Genomic DNA, 20,230 nt, shown 5'->3' with positions numbered 1-20,230 from the left:
CTATATATTGAAACATTTTAATTAAAACTACATATTGAAACATTTAAATTAAAACATTTTTTATCAGCTTCTTTAATTTGCTGTAAATAGCCTTATGATGGTTTTCCATAGTTTTAATTTTTAGTATGAGTTTAATTAATTGAGTTTACTTGGTAAAATCACAATTTTGATTTTAATTTTAGTAAGCAAAATGCATTATTCGTAGTAGAGTGAACGCAGCAAACATCAAAACAGAAACCCAAAACCAAAGCAAATTCGAAAAAAACAACAACAATGGTGGCACGAGAAGCAAATACANAGAGAAAGCAAAGCAAACACTCAATTTAATCAAAGCAAAGCAAAGCAAAACAAAGCAAACAGAGACGCAAAACCAATATATAAAGTCAAAGGTAGCAGCGGTACCTGGAATGCAGCGGTGGAGAGTTGCAGTGGCGGCGTGTGGAATGCTAGCGCAATGACGGAAGAAAGGTCCGAACAAATCGCGGCGGAGACAGAGACGAAAGTTTTCAGGTCCCAACAAATCGCGGCGGACGGAGACGAAAGGCTTGCAGCGTAGCAATGGCAGGGGTGCAGCGGAGGAGGAGAATGCGAATTCGTATTCTGAAGCGTGGAGAAGATGAAACTGTTCAATATTTTTTTAACTATCAGAAAGAGAATCTGTCGCGGTTCTACACTTAACCACGGCATAAAAGTAAAGGAGAAGTTTCTAGAAAAAAAAATGACAATTCTAAAAGCTTATCTATGACTCGTCAAGGACAATATCCTCCATATGGCATCTGTAAAAAGAGAAGACACTTGGAAAAAGATTGTTGGCATCATGATAAACCTCAATGTTAGTACTACTAGAAATTCGGTCACTTAGTATTTTCGTAATAAAAATAAGAATCAAGAAAACTTTGCAGAAGAACATAATCAGGAGCAACACTTATTCTATGTCAATCAAGAATCTCCTAACGGGGAAGGAAGCTGGTACTTGGATAGTGAATGCAACAATCACATGATGAAAGATTAAAGCATCTTCAAAAATATTGATAAATTTGTCAATGTAAAAGTTCAATTGGGAAACGACACAGTGGAGTCTCAAGGTAAAAGAACTGTTATGGTAGAGACAAATAAAGGTACAAAATTCATCAAAGATGTTTTACTAGTTCCCAATCTTAAAGACAATCTTTTAAGTATTGGCCAAATGATGGATAATGGATATTCTCTTCATTTTGAGAATGATACATTCAAAATTTATGATAGTAATATGATAGATATTGACCAAGTAAAAATGAAGAAGAGAAATAGAAGCATTCCTATAAGCTTCAAACTTGAAACTAATATTGCCATGCAAGAAGAAGTTGATGACTATGGCTTTGGCATAGGAAATTTGGCCACTTCAACAAACATGCCTTAAAGCTTTTATATTAGAAAAACATGATAAGAGATATTCCATGCTAAGGAAAATAATGAATCATTTGAAGGATGTCTCCTCGGCAAACAACATTGATCACCATTCTCAACAAACAAGCATGGAGAGCAAAAGACTTACTAGGTTGATTCATATCGATGTTTGTAGACCAATGAGGACACCTTCATATCACAACAACGGATATTTAATTCTCTTTGTTGATGACTTTTCTAGAATGACATTGGTCTATTTCTTAAAGGCAAAGTCAAAAGTCTTCGAAGTATTCAAAAAATTCAAGGCCCTTGTCGAGAAGCAAAGTGGGAAATAGATAAAAGTACTTAGAAGTAATCATTGCAAGAAGTACATATCTCATGAGTTTGAAAAACTCTATGAAGATGAATGCATAGAGTTACAATTTACAGTTATACTTCACAACAAAATGGTGTGTCAAAGAGAAAGAATCACACAATCATGGAGATGGCAAGATCAATGCTAAAAGGGAAAAGTATGCCTAACACTTTTAGTTTAAAGTAGTCTAAACTACCATTTACATTTTAAAGAGATGTTCAACTAAGGCAATCTAAGACAAGACTCCTATTTAAGCTTGGAGTGGAAGAAAGCCATTAGTTAAACACTTACGAGTATTTGGATTTATTTGCTACATATACATGTTCCTAATCAAAGGAGACACAAACTTGAAGACGAGACTATATGAGGAATATTCTTAGGATATAAGACACAACCAAAAAAGCTATCGAGTCTACAACCTACAAACGAAAAAACTCATCATTAGTCGAGATGTTTAGATTGATGAAAATGATTCTTGAAATTGAAAAAGAAGAAAAAGTTGTTAAAAACAACATATATCACTACTAAATACTGCAATATGCATATTTCAACTACTACTTTCACATTCTATTATTTTCACATTTTCTCTATCACGTCAACTATTTATTTTACAACCTCAAAATACTAACAATGTACAACCGCATTCCATCTACCCTTATTAAAAATCAAATCCCTTTCAAATTATTACATAAAACAAATCCTCATGTTTTCATAGTTTTTGGTTGTTTGTGCTATGAATCAACAAATCCTTCTTCAGTCTCTTTCAAAAGGAGTAATTACCATTCATGGTCACGTTCCATACGAATGGCTTTGATTTCAAAAAATAAGATGGGTTTCTCGAATGGGACTATACTTGTGCCAGCTGCCACTGATCTCATATATCCTTCTTGAGAATGTTGCAACACTTTCATTATCTCGTGGGTAGTGAATTCAATGTTACCAACCATCACCCAAAGTGTCATTCTTTTTAACCAGGCTGTGGATATCTGGACGGAAGGTTTTCTCAATGTTATCTATTTCGAATAGCAGAGTTCCAAGAGAAAATTAATGGTCTTTTCTTTTAAGAGTTTTTCAAGTATTTATTCTTCGATTTATAAATACTATAATCACTGCTTGACCAAAAAGTATTGGTTTGTATACCAATTAAAGCACCAAATACTTGTTTATATATATATATATATATATATATATATCTTCTTATTGATAAATAAAACTAATGACAAGTTAAAGTTTATGTTCTATTCCACTTAAAGTGGGCTAGCATGTTGAAATAGTTCCTCGAAAATGAAAATGAAATTGGAGAATAAATATTAAAAGAGGGGTGAAAAACAAAGAAAAAAAAATCAAATTTCTTATTTTATAAACTAATCAAATTAAAATAAAATATTTGAGATATATTGAAAAACTATCCTAAATTTGATTTGAATAATTTATAATATTTCAAAACTTATAACATAAATTAATAATACAAAAATACATGTTTTTAACACTTATAGGACATTAATACTTATTTATTTATAATATTTATCTGAGTTAATATGAATTTAATTAACAGTAATATTATTTATTTTTAATGCTTATTTGCATTACATGTTAATCTAAAATTGTTTAATCATTATTTAAGTTACACTAATTGAACCAATATTTTATTTGTTTCATCAACTTTTATTTATATATGTATATTTAATGGTGTGTTTGTTTGGGGGTGTGTATTCAAGCTGAAGTGTGAAGACAAATTTGCGACTGTTTTCTATATTTTTGCTTCAAGCGATTATGATTTGCGGGTGAAGATGTGGAGAAAGAAGGATTCATATATATCTCTGATATGAAGAAAATTATTGTTGATGACAAATCATAATGCCCTCAAGTAAGGTTGTTTTAATGACTGGAAGATTCTTGCATGGATGCAGAGTGAGATTCCATGTATGCTGGAATCGATTCCATTCATGGTGGGAACACGTTGTTTTGGTAGTGGAATTGATTCTGTATGTGCTGGAATAAGTTCCTTTTGTTTGAAAGATGTTGGAGTGAATTTTGCTGAGGTTGGAATTGGTTCCTTGTGGTTGTAAGGATTGTAGAATCAATGGCCTTCATATATTTATATAGCAGAATCGAATCGACTTTGTTGTCTTTGAATGTACGGTGGAATACGTTGTTTCCTTTGTGGGTGGATGCAGAAGATTGTAGTATGAAAGTGGTACCGATTGGGGGATCTGTGGTGGCGCTGGTAGTGGGTAAGGGAAACGCCATCGCTGGAGCTTCAAAGGGTGAAGTTTGTCAGGGTCGTGAAGAAGAAAGAGATGAAGCCACATGGGGTTCCTGGAGAAGATGGAATGGCATTTGAATTATGCCAGCATTACTCTTACCACACCTCCATTTTCATACACACACCTCCATTATTTTACTTTAATTTTTAACCTATTTAAAATTTTACACTCAAAAAGGAAAATAATAAAATAATAAAATTAATATAATAAATATTAAGGTTAATTATATATCTAGTTGTCATAATTTTCTTTATGATTCAATTTGTTTCTCTTTTTGTTTTATTTAATTTAATTCTTCAATTTTATAAATCAATCTAATTTAATCCTTTTCGTTAAATTAAATTAAAGTTAATATCATGTCTGTATTTATTTGTCAGTACGAATTACTTGAATTTTCAATTTTTTTAATTATTTTATTATAATTTTTATTTTTAACTTTTTTATTTAAAAATATATAAATTATAATATGTCATGATATAGTCGTACCACCTGATAATTGATAGTGACAATATCACGAGACAATATAATTCTCATATAATTTTTAAAACGACAAATTTAATTCTCTCTAATTTGAGATCAAATTAATTATAAAGTTTAATTACAATTTGTATATACTTGTTAAAATAATTTTTTAAAATTTATACGCAATTTCTCTGTCTAAATATTCAAATTATTTTACCATTTTACATTTTTACATTTGTAATATTTTTCCCTTATAAAAAATAAAATAACTTTAAATATAGATTTATTTGATGTTTAAATTCTAAAAATATATCTTAATATGTATATAGAAAAGTTGTAATTAAATTTAATTACTAATTTGATCTTAAATGAGATGGTTTAACTAAATCAAAATTTTAAACATATAAACTAAATTAAAAACAACTATTACCATGTGACAATAACAAGGACATATGACATACTATTACGTGACATGATCATGGTATGACATGTGACAGTTTATGTTTTTTTTTTTAAATTAAAAATATTAAAGATTAAAAAATTTCACAAATTGACACATCACATATATGAATATGGTTAATCTCAACTTAACGAAAAAGACTAAAATAGATCATTTTAAAAAATGGAAGATTAAATTGAACTTAAAACGTAATGAAACAAAATTGAACCAATGAAACAAATAAGAGGATCAAATATATAATTAAACCTAAATAATAGTTATAATAATAAAATAATATTAGTCAATTTTTAATATAATATAAAATCATTATATAAATTGTCAACATAATAATTATTTGATAGATTTTTTTGTTAACATTAATTTAAATAATAATATAAAAATTATTATTTTAAAAGGTGTATTTAAAATTTATTCTTACAAATCTCTTTTATAAATTTAATATTTTTATCATTTTATTTTTATTTTTTTAAAATTGTGAATAACAAATTCGATTTCATTTTATTATTTTCACTACTTACATTTAAGTTTATATTACATTTCTTGAGAAGAATAATTTAATAATCATATATTTTTAACAATTAAAACATCTTTTTAATTCATTACATCATTCACAAACTTTTCTTTCAAAAATCATTTCTTTCATCTCTTTAAATCTTTTAATCCAAAGAATTTTACATTCTCCTCCTCCATACTTTCAAATCTATCACTCCCTCTCTCTTAAATTCACTTTTCAACCAAATACTACCTAAATAACAATAATACATAAATCTTGATTGGAAGGTCAAATTAAATATAGAAAAGATTGTGATCCATATGAATCTAACTTTTATCCATGTTTAAACTTTTTCTCATTCACTTATTATTATTATTATTATTATTATTATTATTATTATATATATATATGGAAAAAGTCATTTTAACAACACATTTTTAACAACTTTTTAACAACGCATACGTGGTAGCTTGTGATTGGTCCGTTTTAAATATTTTTTTAATATAATTCAAAAAGACCAATAAAGTGATGATACGTGTCCCGTTGTCAAAAAAGTTGTCAAAAAATATTGTCAAAGTATCATCATCCTATATATATATATATATTGAATTTTTCTATTCACACCACATCATTGTGCAGCTAGTTGTCTTCAGTCTTATATATATACTAATTTACGTTTGTTCATCTAATACAGAAAGCACAAATATTAAAAAGAAAATGCAATAAAACCTATATGGATATGGAGAACTCAAAGTGTGAAAGCCCCTATTGGAACATATTTACCTGAATAAATTTGAAAAATTAATCACTTGTCTGTATGAGTTATACCGATAACACCAATTGCTCTACTAATTGTCCACTCTTTCCAATCGTAATTACTGTTCTATAGCTCGTATCAAAGACATATAAATTGAAGTAGATTCTTCTTTTTATCAATCAGAACTTCTTTCCAAACTATTAAAACTTAATAATTATAGGTTTTGGTTTCTTATGTAACACCCAACTTTTTCATTTTTATCTATTATGAAAACTTGCAACTTTCAAGTTCTTAAAGAAGTTGGTTTCATTTGAACAAAAACCAATAAAAGCTTTACTAAGAATATCAGTAACATTCAAAGTTGAGCAGAGGCAATCAATTTAGTGAGGCCAAACGTTACAGCCATAGCCATCCAACCTCCAATCAGAACCCTTAGACAAGACCTCATTACTGGAGTTTTTCCAAGAACTGCTCCTAACCCTCCAAACACCAACAACGCCAGGCTAACCGCAGCAACAACAACTCCCATCCTAATCTTGTGGCTCCTTATAAACACAGCTGCTAACATTGGCACCAAAGCACCAATAGAAAATGCCAGTGCTGATGCCAGTGCAGCCTGAAATGGGTTTGGTAACTTCTCCCTTTGAGCTTCTCCATTGTTATTAGCAGCTTCCCTCTCTCTTTTAAGCTGAGTCATCTCTATGTCATACTGAGTGTACACAGAGACAAACTCTCCAATTGCCATGCTACAAGCCCCTGCAACTAATCCAGCAAAACCAGCAATAAGCATGGCACTGATGTCTTTCTTAACAGCTCCAACACCCATCATCAGTGAGGCAACAGAGACTAACCCATCATTCGCTCCCAACACTGCTGCTCGAAGCCACTGACCCCTTTGTGAGTAGTCAATGCTGCTCTCCTCACTTGCTTTTGGCTCCACACCATCAGAATGGACAGGGATCTCAACTTGGTTTGATGAAACATCGTTAATTCGAGCTCCAAGGTTTGCCATGAATCTGGGTAATTAATGCTGAAATGGAAAAGGAGGAAATATAATTGATGGTGTTATGAGATATTATTAAGAGCTTGTGAAGAACACACGCTTCCAATGAAGAATATTTATAGTGAGGGATGGTGAAGTTTGAGGTGTCAATGTACCTAAATATTGATAAAGGAGTAATAATGGTGATCAGGACAGCACTAGCTGCAAGTTAGTGACTTCTTAAAAAATATATATGGTTCGGGTTTAAAATTCTCCACCAAAAAGTGGATCCAGGTCTCAGATATTCCACTTCAATGTAATGTTTATACATTATTCATCTATTGTTTGAAATCATGTTTTTAGTTTTGGTTTATTAATTTGAAAACAAGGAATATTAATTAATATATCAATAGTTAGATGGCCACGATATGAATAGTTAAGCATTTAGCTTATGACTATATGATATATTAATAACTTTTTATAACAATTTTTTTGATAATAAATTATATGTCATTATTTTATTGGTTCGTTTGAATTTAACATACCAATCACGAATTACCATATAAACATAGTAAAAAAGTTGTTAAAAAAACATTTTCCTTAGTTTAAATGTGTTAAAACTTCTATATATAATATAAATATATATATATATATATATATATATATATAAACGTGTTTATACGTACTCAATCCAATAAGTATATTAAAAGAATTTGATTTAACAAGATTTATTAAATTTTTTCATCTTCGAACAATTCAATATGTATCTATTGAAAGAATATTTACATATTCATGTATTAACAACAATCATAACTAATAATCTCAGTTTAATATTATAATTAGATTTAAATCATTTTTTGGTCCCTAAGTTATAAGCTGGTGTTCAATTTAGTCCTCGCTTTTAAAAATGTCAACCTTTGATCCCTAAGTTATAAAAAATGTATCAAATCAGTTCCAACGGTTAACGAAATCAATGAAATATGTATCAAATCAGTCTCATCTATATTCTTTCATACTTGTCGGCTCTTTGAAGGTTGTAAAATCTCCATATCTAGATAGCAACTTGGTACATATTTCATTGATTTCGTTAACGGCTAGGACTGATTTGATACATTTTTTATAACTTAGGGACCAAAGTTTGACATTTTTAAAAGCGGGGACTAAACTGAACACCAACTTATAACTTAAGGACCAAAAAAGGATTTAAACCTTATAATTTATTTATGCTATGGTATTACCTTATTATTATTATTATTATCTATTTGAAGTAAATATTTTTTAATAATATCATTTAACATTATAAAATAGGTCTATGACATGGATTAGTTCAAAGACTTCACATAAACATTTCTAAACAAAGTCAGAACATAGTTTTCATAATTAGCTATGCACATCAAAGTTTTTACAATCAACAGAAAAAACAAACTAAATGCTTAAGAGACCAAATCATTCAAAGTATTAATTTTACATATTAAATCACCAAATTTCAATTCACAAGCTGAACAAAATATCAACAATATATAAGCATAGAATTAGCTTCCATCATCTATTAGGACATCTCAAATAGTTTTAGAACTCCAAATTACCTCCAATCACACAAGATGTTCTATCTGCATATATAAACATCATAAGAATAATAAGACCATACCATCATTGTCATTGATCGACAAAGATTCAAATAGAAGGTTAAAAATATACATGCAAGTGGAAGAAGACTCACATGTAATAAAAACTAGAAATAGACCAAGAAAATGGTTAGAACTCATCTTATCCAAACTGAAAAATTGATTAGTCCAAATTGAAGATGAACAAAATAAAGAAAAGTTAAAGAACTCTAGAAAAGTAATTTATAGAGAAATGATGTTTTAAAATAATGTAACTTGTTTATAACAGAATTATTTACACTAAATCTTTCTAATATTGTAATAATCGAGTTTTTAAAAACTCTAAAAAAATGATATTTTAGAAGTGGTGGTAGTCTAAAAATAGTGAGACTCAATTATTTTAATTTTAAAGGGTTTTATTATAAATAGTTTTGTTATAAACGAGTTTAATTATTTTAAGACGTATCATCTCTTTAAAAACCACTTTTCTAGAGTTCTCTACCTTCTCTCTAAGAGTTCTAACTCCTAAGTCATTTCTTTGGCGATCAGGAGGTACCTAATCGACCACGACAACAATAGAGCAAGTAAGTTCTGACTCCTTTTTCTCCTTCAATAGAGCAAGTAAGTTTTGACTCTTTTTTCTCCTTTCATTCCTATATCTATTTTAGAGGAATCTTTTATTTTTGCATGTGTAATCATGCATCTCGTATACATTCTTGATTCATCTAGAGTTCTAAGGACTATGTCCGTTTTCAATTTGGTGTTTTGTAGGTTCGTTTAGGTATTCCTTGCGGTTCAAGTAATCGACAAAGCATTTTTAAAGATTGGACAGTTTCTTTGAGAGGTAAGGGAAGCTAGAGTTTTCTTGAATTGATGTTAATTGTGTATGTTAAAGGATGTATGAATATTGAACTGTTGGAGTAAAATTATGGTCTACGATTAAATGTAGAGAAATCAATTAGGTGTTTGATGTTTTGTGTGTTGATGAATAATGTATAATATGTTGAATCTATTTGTAGATGATATTGATGTTGAATTTTGGTGTTGATGATGTGAATTGTGATGATTGAATTATTGGTAACAAGGTTCACTATTGGTTGTAGGTTGTTTTGGGTCTAAAAATGAGGTCTTGAGTAGTGAAAACTATGAGAGAAGTGTTGTGAACTGGTTTGACGTAAAAAAAAAAAGTCTATTATAAGTGTTTTATGAGTGGTTAAGATGTTTAAAATGGATGAAATTTGTGTTAAGAAGGTTTGGTGATAGATGAGTGGTTAAGATGTTTAAAATGGATGAAATATGTGTTAAGAAGGTTTGGTGATAGATAGGTGTAGTTTACCTTAGTTTAGAAATTGTTTTTAAGGAAATGAACTAGTGAAAACTTAAGTTAGAGGTTTTGTGCTCAAATGGTTAGATTAAAGAGTCTTGGTAAGTCATTTTGGATTTTTTAGAGTCCCTGAGTTACTTGAAATTGTGCCACAAATGGTAGAATTTGATTTGGGTCCATAAGTTGAGGTTTAATAGATTTTGAAATTTAATCTGGTTAGTAAATAGTGTAAAATGTGTTTATGATGGTTTAGACACAATTGATTAAGTATATTTAAGTGTATAATATGATCTAGGAGTGTTAGAAGTTGGAAAAGATGCATATAATAGGTTTTGAGTGGTTGAGTAGTGCAAATTCTGAAGTTTTGGTGTTGTAGGATTATGCAGTCTTGCTAAGCAAACTTCTCGCTGAGCGAGAGGTGAGTGAGCAGAACCCACTGTTTTTGTTTTACTCAGCGAACAAACTTAATGCACTGAGCAAGTGGGCTTTAGCTGAGTGAATGGACTTGGTGCGTTGAGCGAAAATATCAAATTTTCAACTAAGATTTTATATGTTTTTTTGAAGTGTGTATAATGTATGTGAATGTTGGAATAATTGGTTTCTACTACTTGTTGTGTAGTATAAATTGAATTGTAATATGAATTGAAATACATAATGTTTGATTCTTGAGGTTATGTATGTATTGGAAGTATGTTTAATGGACGTAATTCCATAACTCAAGGTGAGATTTCATGGTTGATGATATTGTTGATGTATGAGTGTATGGAGCTTTGAAATGGTGGTCTATTCTAACACTCTAATGATCATTCATTCTCAAGTAGAGAAAAATGTTGCATGTGCTGAGAATAACGAGAGGTTCTTGTCTATAGGCTTTGAATTTAGCCCTAAACAACTAAGATGGACTAACCTTTTATGTGGTTGGAAAGTGCCAACAGGATCATACAAGTGCACGGACTACCAATTATTATTAAAGATATTAAAATCATGTAACCAATATTAAGAATAAGATTATACTTATATGACTTTTTATCGAATACTATAAAAAACAATTTAAATAATAATCGACTTTAATATGAAAAAAAGATAATTAATCAATGGTAATTTAAATATTAATTTATAAATTAAAAATTATTAATAATTAAATAGTTTTAAAATTATTTCTAAATTTATTATTACAGGCAATTAAATTTTAAATTAGTTTCCAACATTAATTATTAAGATTTTGATTATGAAAATATTTGATGTGTAAATTGAACACTATATTCTAACCCTTTTTTATGAACACCTTTGGGTGCTAAATAGCAGATAAACATAGAGTTAACTTGACTGATACGTAAAATAGGTCTTTAAAAGTGAATACTGCATATTGACTTAGTATATCCAAGGTTAGATTCTACTGCATGTGAAACGTAAATCCATCGCTTTTCAATTTGGAAATGTTGTGATTCACAGAGAAATCATATGTAACTTAGGCAGTTGAAGCTATGTAAGTAAAAGATCCCAGAAGAAAGCAAAACAAAATGGCTTGATTATTTTAGAGAAAAGAGAGTATATATTATATTTGTTGGAGTGTGCACTCCACGGGGATAGTGGCCATTAAAGTAAAGTGTGTAATTAATAAATTGGAGTGAGGAGTGTGTAATCCACACGAAGGCTACAGGCTATGCACTTTCCTGAAGGAAAAACAGCCAAAACTCAGTGCTTAAGTTCATCTTTCTGCATATTTTAAAAACATTTCCCTGAAAGTGACTCTAGTTATATTTCGCTTTCTTTTTTTCCTTGCATATTGGAATAATATCCATCTTTCTACACGAACCCACTAGGGAAAATTAACAATAATATTAAAGCATAATGCATGTCTCCATTTAAGATTTTATTTTTCTAGATTTGAAGAAGGAACTGGGGTGTGAGATAACACTAATTTTAAATAATCATTATTTCTTCATATTCAAATTGGCATGGGGCTTTCTTGTGGAATACACACACCCCTGAATTGATTAATCATAAACATATCCTTTATGTAGTGACCACAATAAAATGATTCATACAAAGAATCCAAACAGGTCCATGAAAAAAGTTCATTCATTGTTAATTGAAAAGCTTCAGGAATTATTAAAACAGGTGGCCACCCTTCATTGTGCTCTCCACACCATCACCACTGAGGTCCATTATCATCAACCATACCTAACTGTAATCTTACTATTCTATGTTCTATGTCTATATAATATAACTTCCATGAGGAGAGTGTGTCCTCCACAGGCAATCTTTTCCTATTTTCCCTTTATCCTTGTATCTTACAATTCTTGTGCATTATGGATTCTCTTGGCACTAGTAGCAATGAAATGCCAATTAACCATGTTGAGAATCTCAATCACTCTAATGATATAGAAGCAAACCCTAACCAAGACATGGAAGAAAACAATATTGAGTACTCTGAAAGGGAACATTGTCTTGGGTTAGCTGTGTTTGGAGCCAAAACTGGGTTGTTCATAACCACCTTACTGATGATTGCCATTGAAGCTTTGAATGAAAACATCATAGTCATGCTTCTTGCTGGTTTCTTAGGAGTAGTTGTTGGCGCTTGCAGCATGCCAGTTGAAGGGTTTGTATCTGTTGACACAGAAGTAGCTCAAATGAAAGTCCATCATAAAGAACAGAACGAAATGGAGGAAGATGATAAACTTCTAAACCCTTTTCAAGCTTCCTTAGCATCAGCAATTGGATTTTCTATTGGTGGAATGGTGTCAGTGCTAACAGCTGCTTTCATAAGGGACTATAAGCTCAGGCTGCTAGTTATTTCTTTGGCTATGTTGGCATTGTTGGTATTTGGAGGGATGATAGCAGTAATTAGAAAAAGTAAAACATTAGTGAGAAGGAATGGTGATAGTGGTGATTGGAGGTTATATGACTATGGCTATTACTTTTGGCTTTAAGGATTGAAAACTGATACTCGTGATTGATGTAGAGCTTAAATCATGCACTGTTTTCATTTTTAAATCATGAAATGAATACTGGAACATTTAAATAGATGGTGGCAAATGGAGGATTATTTGGCAAAAGATAGAAAGTTATTACTAGCCTCTCATTAAGAAAAATTTCAAATATTTAAAGAATGAAAATAAGAAATATTTTATAAAGATATTATAAATTTTTAAAAATTAAAAAATATATTTAAATCATCAAATAATTTATTAATGATTAAGAGAGTTTAAGATTTTGATCTTCATATTATAAATGAATTTAATTTGTATAAACTAGATATTTAATAGAAAAATTATTTGGAAACAAAAGTAAAACATTTGTAGGTGTGTACAATTTGTTTATGATAATAAAAATTAAAAAATTTAATTAAAAATTTAATTATTGTAATAAAATTAATCAAAATGTGTTATAAAAATTTATATTAAACTTATAACATATTGTGTACATAAAAAGAAATAATAAAAATGCATTTGTTATTAAATGTTGTAATATTGTAATTCTAATTAAGTATTTGTAACTTTTCATCCATATACCATTAATATTTGGTTAAAACCATTTAGGTGTCCCTATTTTCGTAAGGTATTCCCATTTTGGTCCCTTTCTTTTAAAACTTTCCAATTAGGTCCTTAAAAGTGCTAATTTCAAACAAATTAACCCCTGCCGTTAAAATTGAGTAATGGTGTTAAATCTGTGCAGAGGTAGATAGAGGACGTGTTCAACCATTAAATATCAGACGAATCGTGGCAGAAGAGTGAGTGATACGTGGCGTTCTGCTGTGATTAATTGATAAATTGAAATTAAAAAGGGGATTAGGGTTACGTTAATTAAAAAAGGGAATTAGGGTTGAGTGAAATAAAAAAGAGAATTAGGGTTCTATTAAATCGAAAAGCAATTGGGATTGAATTACATTAGAACTGTGAGAGGAATATGAGAGGAGTGCATCGCAAGTTCATTAACATTCGTTAGTGGAGACGATCCATACTTGATTCGGACTGTGGAGCTCAGGCATTTCCTATTTCAACTTCAATCGTGACTTGGTTGTAGGTGTTCGTCAACTGGTTTTTTTTGAATTTGCTGGAAGGTAAGTTAGTTATCAATTAAAAAGGAGCCATTCTCTGTTAATCATGTTGGCCCAACTGTAACTGATAAATCCGAGAGAAATGTTCGAAGGGATGAAACACCTACATTGAAGTCCTGCTACAGTAATGTCTTTCCACCACCATACGTTAAACAACCTAATTCTAAGCAGTGGAGTATCACACGTGGAGCATCCTCAATTACCGACAGTGGTGGCCTCTCTACATATCATTCAACACACGAGAAGCTTGATACCACTGTGACGGAGAGGGTTCAAATAGGTTTGAATAGTACTGAACAGGATTGGCAGGGCAATACACACGAGAGGCTGAGCAAACAGAATTGTGAAAAAGAAATATCATTTCGACAAGATGCTGAAGAAGTCCCTGTGCTAAAACCAAGATCTACGAGGAGAAGGCACTCAAGATCATGACCACCAAGTTACTACGATGCCTCTAATGAAGACTCTGGAGTTCAGAGAAAATCAAGGAGCAGAAGCAGGAGACGAGATGATTCAAGACATGGTCTGCAAGCTGTGTTTGAGGAAGAGCGGTATCAAAATGCTAAAGAGGAAACGTAACCCTAATCCCTTTTTTAATTTCAATTTATCAATTAATCACAGTACTGAACGACACCTATCACTCACTTTTCTGCCACGTTTCATCTGATATTTAATGGTTGAACACGTCCTCTATCCACCTCTGCACAAATTTAACATCGTTACTCAATTTTAACGGCAGGGGTTAATTTATTTGAAATTAGCATTTTTAAAGACCCAATTGGGAAGTTTTAAAAAAAAGGGGACCAAAATGGGAATACTTTACGAAAATAAGGACGTCTAAATGGTTTTAACCTTAATATTTATAAATGTATATAATATATAAAGAAGATTCGTTTTTTTTTTTACAATTTTTTTTCAATTTTACTTTCAAGTAATCCTTATTTTAAACTAAAATAATTACATTTTTAGTTTTATCCTTTCAATAACCGTTATTCTAAATTGAATTATTTTATAAATTAAAATAATTATTTTACTATAGATTGTTGATTGATGTGAAGGAGTATGTGTTTAGATTATTCGATCAGGGTTTCCAAGGATTGAGCTTGGTATTTGTGGAGGTGGGGAATAGATGACCATAGCCATTTTTTTGAAACTATTTTTATTCAAAGGGTACATCAGAAATTGCAAGAGGTGATGGAGGATAAACCGATACATCATTGGAGAAATCCTCTTCTAAAACGGTCATCATAGAGTTCATAAACAATGTGTCCTAACATGACACATAGATTCTTCAAAGAGAGACAGATTTCCTGAAGACGATTGGTTGAGGTGTTCCTTGAGGTAGCGCCTTTATTAGACGTTATTCGAGAGCATTGTGATTTACTTGGAAGACAACATTAGAATTATCAAAATCATGAGTGCTACAAGGTTTTGAGAGTGCACACACCAAGAATAGTAATGCTTTCACTATCATCCTCAAGCAAACTATTACTAAGACACATGGTTTGGCCTAGATGCATCTCTATTGGCAAAAATTGCTTGTTTCCAATAGAGGTAGGTGTCTGATTCGTTGAAGCTTGTTTCATCATCTGAATTCCAGGTCTTTCTAGGATTGGACAAGACTGGACGAGTGGAAACAGGTAATTTTTGTGCTATAACATCTAGTTTTTCTAGTGTTTTCCTATATTTTAATTGGTATCAGAACTAACCTCAGGAGTTAGTTCTTAATAGGACTTGAGAAAATGATCCATATATGGCAATGGAAAATGAAGGATACGTCATCAACCATCCTCCTTTATTCAAAGGAGAAAAGTTTAACCACTGGAAGCAAAGAATGATCACTTTCTTTGAATCGTGTCACGTTGACTTGTGGGACATTGTGGAAAGTGGAAACTTTATACCTTTGAATAGAGAGGTAGAGCCCTTGGCTAGAAGTTCTTGGTTAGACAATCATAAATAAAGGTATTTTCTCAACTCTAAAGTTGAAAACATATTAACGTGTACTCTATGTGAAGATGAGTACAAAAGGGTACAAAAATGCAATACTACAAAAGATATGCGAAACACATTGATAGCCACATATGAAGAAACCAACAAAGCCAAATAAGATAAGGCAACAAATACTTAAGAAGAACTAAGCTCATCTGAAAACAAAGAAGGAGAAGTCATTTTATGCCTAATAGTTGACTGAACGTGTGATACGTCGGATGACTCTGATGATGAGGTAAACTTTAATGATCTTCATTCTAGCATTGAGGCATATAATGAGCTAATGTAAAATTCCTCAAAGTTGTCAAAAGCTTATCAAAGGTTAAGAAAACAATTTAAAAATTCTTCAAAAGAAAATGAGATTTTGAAAAATGATTTGACATTGTCTAAGGATGATGTAAAATCCTTACAACAAAAAGTTAGCAACCTAAAGAGGAAGATAATTATTTTGAAACTAGAAAATGAAAATCTCACTTTGAAAAATGTTAAGCTGGTAGAGAGCACGACTATAACTAAAACCATAAACACATCAAACAACTTTAGTGAGAAAACAAAACTTTACTCAAAGTGTTGAACAGAACTTATGAGGCAACAAGCGTTTAGGGCATTTAATAAAATACAGTAAACACTATTCTTGCAAGACAACTTTAGGATTTAAAGACAAACCAGTCCATCATATGTCTTCATCCAAAATTAGAGAGCATGATTATAACTAAAACCATTAAACACGTTGATAACGGTCTAAAAACCGTTATTTTTATACTTGAAATTGATATCAAAACACACCCTTTATGACTTAGAATGAGCTTAAAATCATGCAAAACACTTAAGTTAGGTCACAAGAGAGTCAAAGTTGGTTTTAGAGATATTATGTTTGGTTTTACATTATTTTGACAGGATTTAATGAGAATTGAAGGATGAAAAGTGAAGTAGGAAGGAGTTGGACTCAAGAAAGGATGAAGAAAGGTGCAAAAGAGGAATTGCTCCCACCTCTCATCGCCGATTCCAATGCTGAGCGTCAGCATTGTGGACTTCAATACGGCAAAACGCTTAAGCGCCAGCGCTGAGGGGTGAATGAAGAATCGTTGCCACCGCTGAGCGCCAGAATCCACTGCTGAGCGTTGAGAACTTTAATTCAATACGGCAGGAGGCTTGAGCGTCAACGCTGAGCGATCCAGTAGAGTGTCGCACCTACCGCTGAGCAGTCAAATCCAGCGCTGAGCGTTGTAGTTGGGCTTGGGCCAAATTCTTTAATTTTTCATAGCTTATAATTAGAGCCTCAGAACTATTCTAGGGTAATCTTTTGGCAGAGAAAGACGACAGAACACCTTCTACACTCCTTGGAGGTGGCTTTTGGATGCTAAGGCTCCAATTCACCAATTCTAGGGTTTATTCTTTCATTCTTTCCATTAAATCCATATAGTTTCACCATGTCAATGGTGAACTAAACCCTTTGTTGTTGGGGAACAATGTAATCTTTGTGAAACTCTCTTATATCAAAATTCCTATTTCATTCATATACTTGTATTATCAATAGTTTGGGTTTTCTTCTCTGTACTTTAAAGTTTGCATTGTTTAACTTATTCAATGTCATGATCTTTGATTTTGTCGATATGGGAATGTACGGGGAAATCTAGAACTGAGAAGAATTCTCTTGATTATGCAATACTGCCTAGGAATAGGAGTAGGACGCTCAATTGCTTTAAAATTCTGTGATTAATGCATTAGTAATTGCTAGGGAGACTATGGATAGCAAACTAGTAATTATGGTAATAGGCTCTTTCCCCCGAGGGATTGGGTTTAGAGTAATTTAGAAAGTTGCATGAACATTAATAATCAAGTGGAATATAATAGGAATAGTAGATATAGGAAGGTGGATCAGGATGAAATTGTAAATCCCAACAACTCCATTCATTCATATTCTTATCCGTCAACTGATTCAATGCATTTGCATGTTTACTTTGTTTTTGCATTAAACTCTCAAATTATTATTCTTTCAAGTTAGATGCAATTAATTCACATGAACGTTTAGGCCACAAAGTCCCTTGGGAAACGATATCTAGACTTATTGTTCTATTATTACTTTATACGATCTGGTACACTTGCTAGGGTGTAAACACACGTCGAACAATTTTAGTGAGAAAACAAAACTTTACTCAAAGTGTTGAATAGAACTTATGAAGGCAACGAGTGTTTAGGGCTTTTAATAAAATACAATAATAACTTTTATGGCAAGACAAGTTTAGGATTTAAAGACAAACCAGTCCATCATATGTCTTCATCGAAAATTGTTAAATTTGTCAAAGCTAGAAAGAACGTTTTCCATTCAAAGTCCAAATCTAAAAAGAAATGGACAAGCAAAACTAACAAGGTTGGACCAAACTCTAGATAGGTACCAAAGAACCAAAATATCTCTCTTACAGATCTGTTAGATGATCGGAAAGACACTCCCATCATGACACTAGGACAATGGATCCTAACATATCGCAACGGAAAAAAGGTCTAAGTCCCAAGAACTGAAGAAGAAGATAGAAGAACCTCTAAATCTCAAAGAAAGCTAAAAAGAAAAGAAAGCACATACTAGAAAGATTATAGACGTTATCCTATAAACATTATCTGCTGACAAATAGTCAATATGACAACACATACAATGTCATGTTTAAAAAAGGCCTTACACGTTGAAATAACAAGTACAAGCCTGACATGTGAAATGTTAGAGCTAGATGATTTTTTTACAGATATGTAGATTGGAAACAAGCGTCTAGACAAGATGGTGAAACATTTGAAGGAGAAAAGAAAGCCTAGTAGGTCAAATCGTTTGATGAAGAAAAATCATCTAATGAATAAAGCAACTGGTGACATCAAATGGTATGTCAAGACCAAGATCTTCCTGGTAGACACTTGCTACACTCTACAAATATTATTATAGAACTGGTACAACACTCTACAAATATTACTATAGAACTTGCTACTATCAAGGTTGGGATAATGAAAAATTCATGGAAGTAATCAACACCCTAAACACCTTAACCCATAGACTCTGTTATCCACCTAGCCTAAACACACAACCACCACCACAACCACCCTAAAGCCAACTTCCTTCACCCCCTTCATCTTCCTTTGAGCACTAAACAATATCATCTATAGGGAGTCGTTTAATCTAAGGGGAGATTAAAGCATTAAGATCTCAAGATATCTAGACACTATGGAATATTTTTTGCTCTAATACACTAATTTTATATGCTCCAATATATTAATTCCATTTTAATCACTCTAATACCTTATTTTCAGTTGTTCTAATACATTATCTTTATAAGAGGCTTTGATCATGCATTATCCTACCACATATACTCTGATACTTAGATTCATGTTTGCTTTGTTATGTTTAATATGCTTTGATAATACAATGCATTGCATATTCTAAATGATTATGACTTATGGCATTCATATATCGTTCATAGCATATTTGGTTAATAATTCTCCAATCAACATTTTTGCTCTGATCTTTATGGTATATCAATGCTAATTGCTCTAATAGTCATATTGTCATATACTATGTACCTCTCAAAATCCTTTTTTATCTTTATGAAATAAAGGAGAGAATTTTAATATGTTAAATGCTGGTATAGACTGTATCTTAAGGAGGAGAAAACTATTAAAGGGGAGAACATGCTAAACACTTGAGAAAGATAAACTTTAAACAGAGAAAGACATATAGTGTCCTTTGTATGCATCAAATAAGGGGGAGAGAATGCATTAAACAACATCAAATTTTAATAGGTTAAACATTAAACATTGTCTAGGCACCAAAGTCATGGGGAGTATATCCTTGTTTTTTATTGACTTTTATAACTTTGATGCTATAAAAGTTCGATGTCATTGAAATCTTGATGTTTGTCAAACTTTAGTATAAAATTATGATGCCATAAAAATCTTGATGTTTGTCAAAATATAATATAACTCTGATATCATATATCCTTAATATTTGTCAAACAAATCTTGATATTGTCATGCCATAAACTCTTGATGTTTGTCAAAACAAATTTTATGATTTACACTTTGATATCTTTGACATTTCTTTGATATTCAAC

At 31.2% G+C, this 20,230-nt stretch overlaps 2 protein-coding genes across 2 annotated transcripts; one reads left to right on the top strand and one right to left on the bottom strand.

Annotated features, from left to right (window-relative positions):
* Positions 1–6,392: 6,392 nt before the first annotated feature.
* Positions 6,393–7,255, bottom strand: LOC106752858 (vacuolar iron transporter homolog 4-like). Its single transcript, XM_014634630.2, has one exon. The coding sequence runs from the start codon at positions 7,190–7,192 to the stop codon at positions 6,536–6,538; it is 657 nt and encodes a 218-aa protein (XP_014490116.1). The 5' UTR covers positions 7,193–7,255; the 3' UTR covers positions 6,393–6,535.
* A 5,147-nt stretch (positions 7,256–12,402) lies between these two features.
* On the top strand, positions 12,403–13,119 carry LOC106752859 (vacuolar iron transporter homolog 4-like). The gene has a single exon (XM_014634631.2). It carries the CDS (start codon positions 12,403–12,405, stop codon positions 13,021–13,023), a length of 621 nt encoding a protein of 206 aa, XP_014490117.1. The 3' UTR covers positions 13,024–13,119.
* Positions 13,120–20,230: the final 7,111 nt, after the last annotated feature.

This window comes from Vigna radiata, unplaced genomic scaffold (assembly GCF_000741045.1).
Source record: "Vigna radiata var. radiata cultivar VC1973A unplaced genomic scaffold, Vradiata_ver6 scaffold_48, whole genome shotgun sequence".
NCBI classification, from domain to species: Eukaryota; Viridiplantae; Streptophyta; class Magnoliopsida; order Fabales; family Fabaceae; genus Vigna; species Vigna radiata.
Note: the sequence above shows the minus strand (reverse complement) of the source record. Positions and strands in the feature narration are given on the sequence as shown.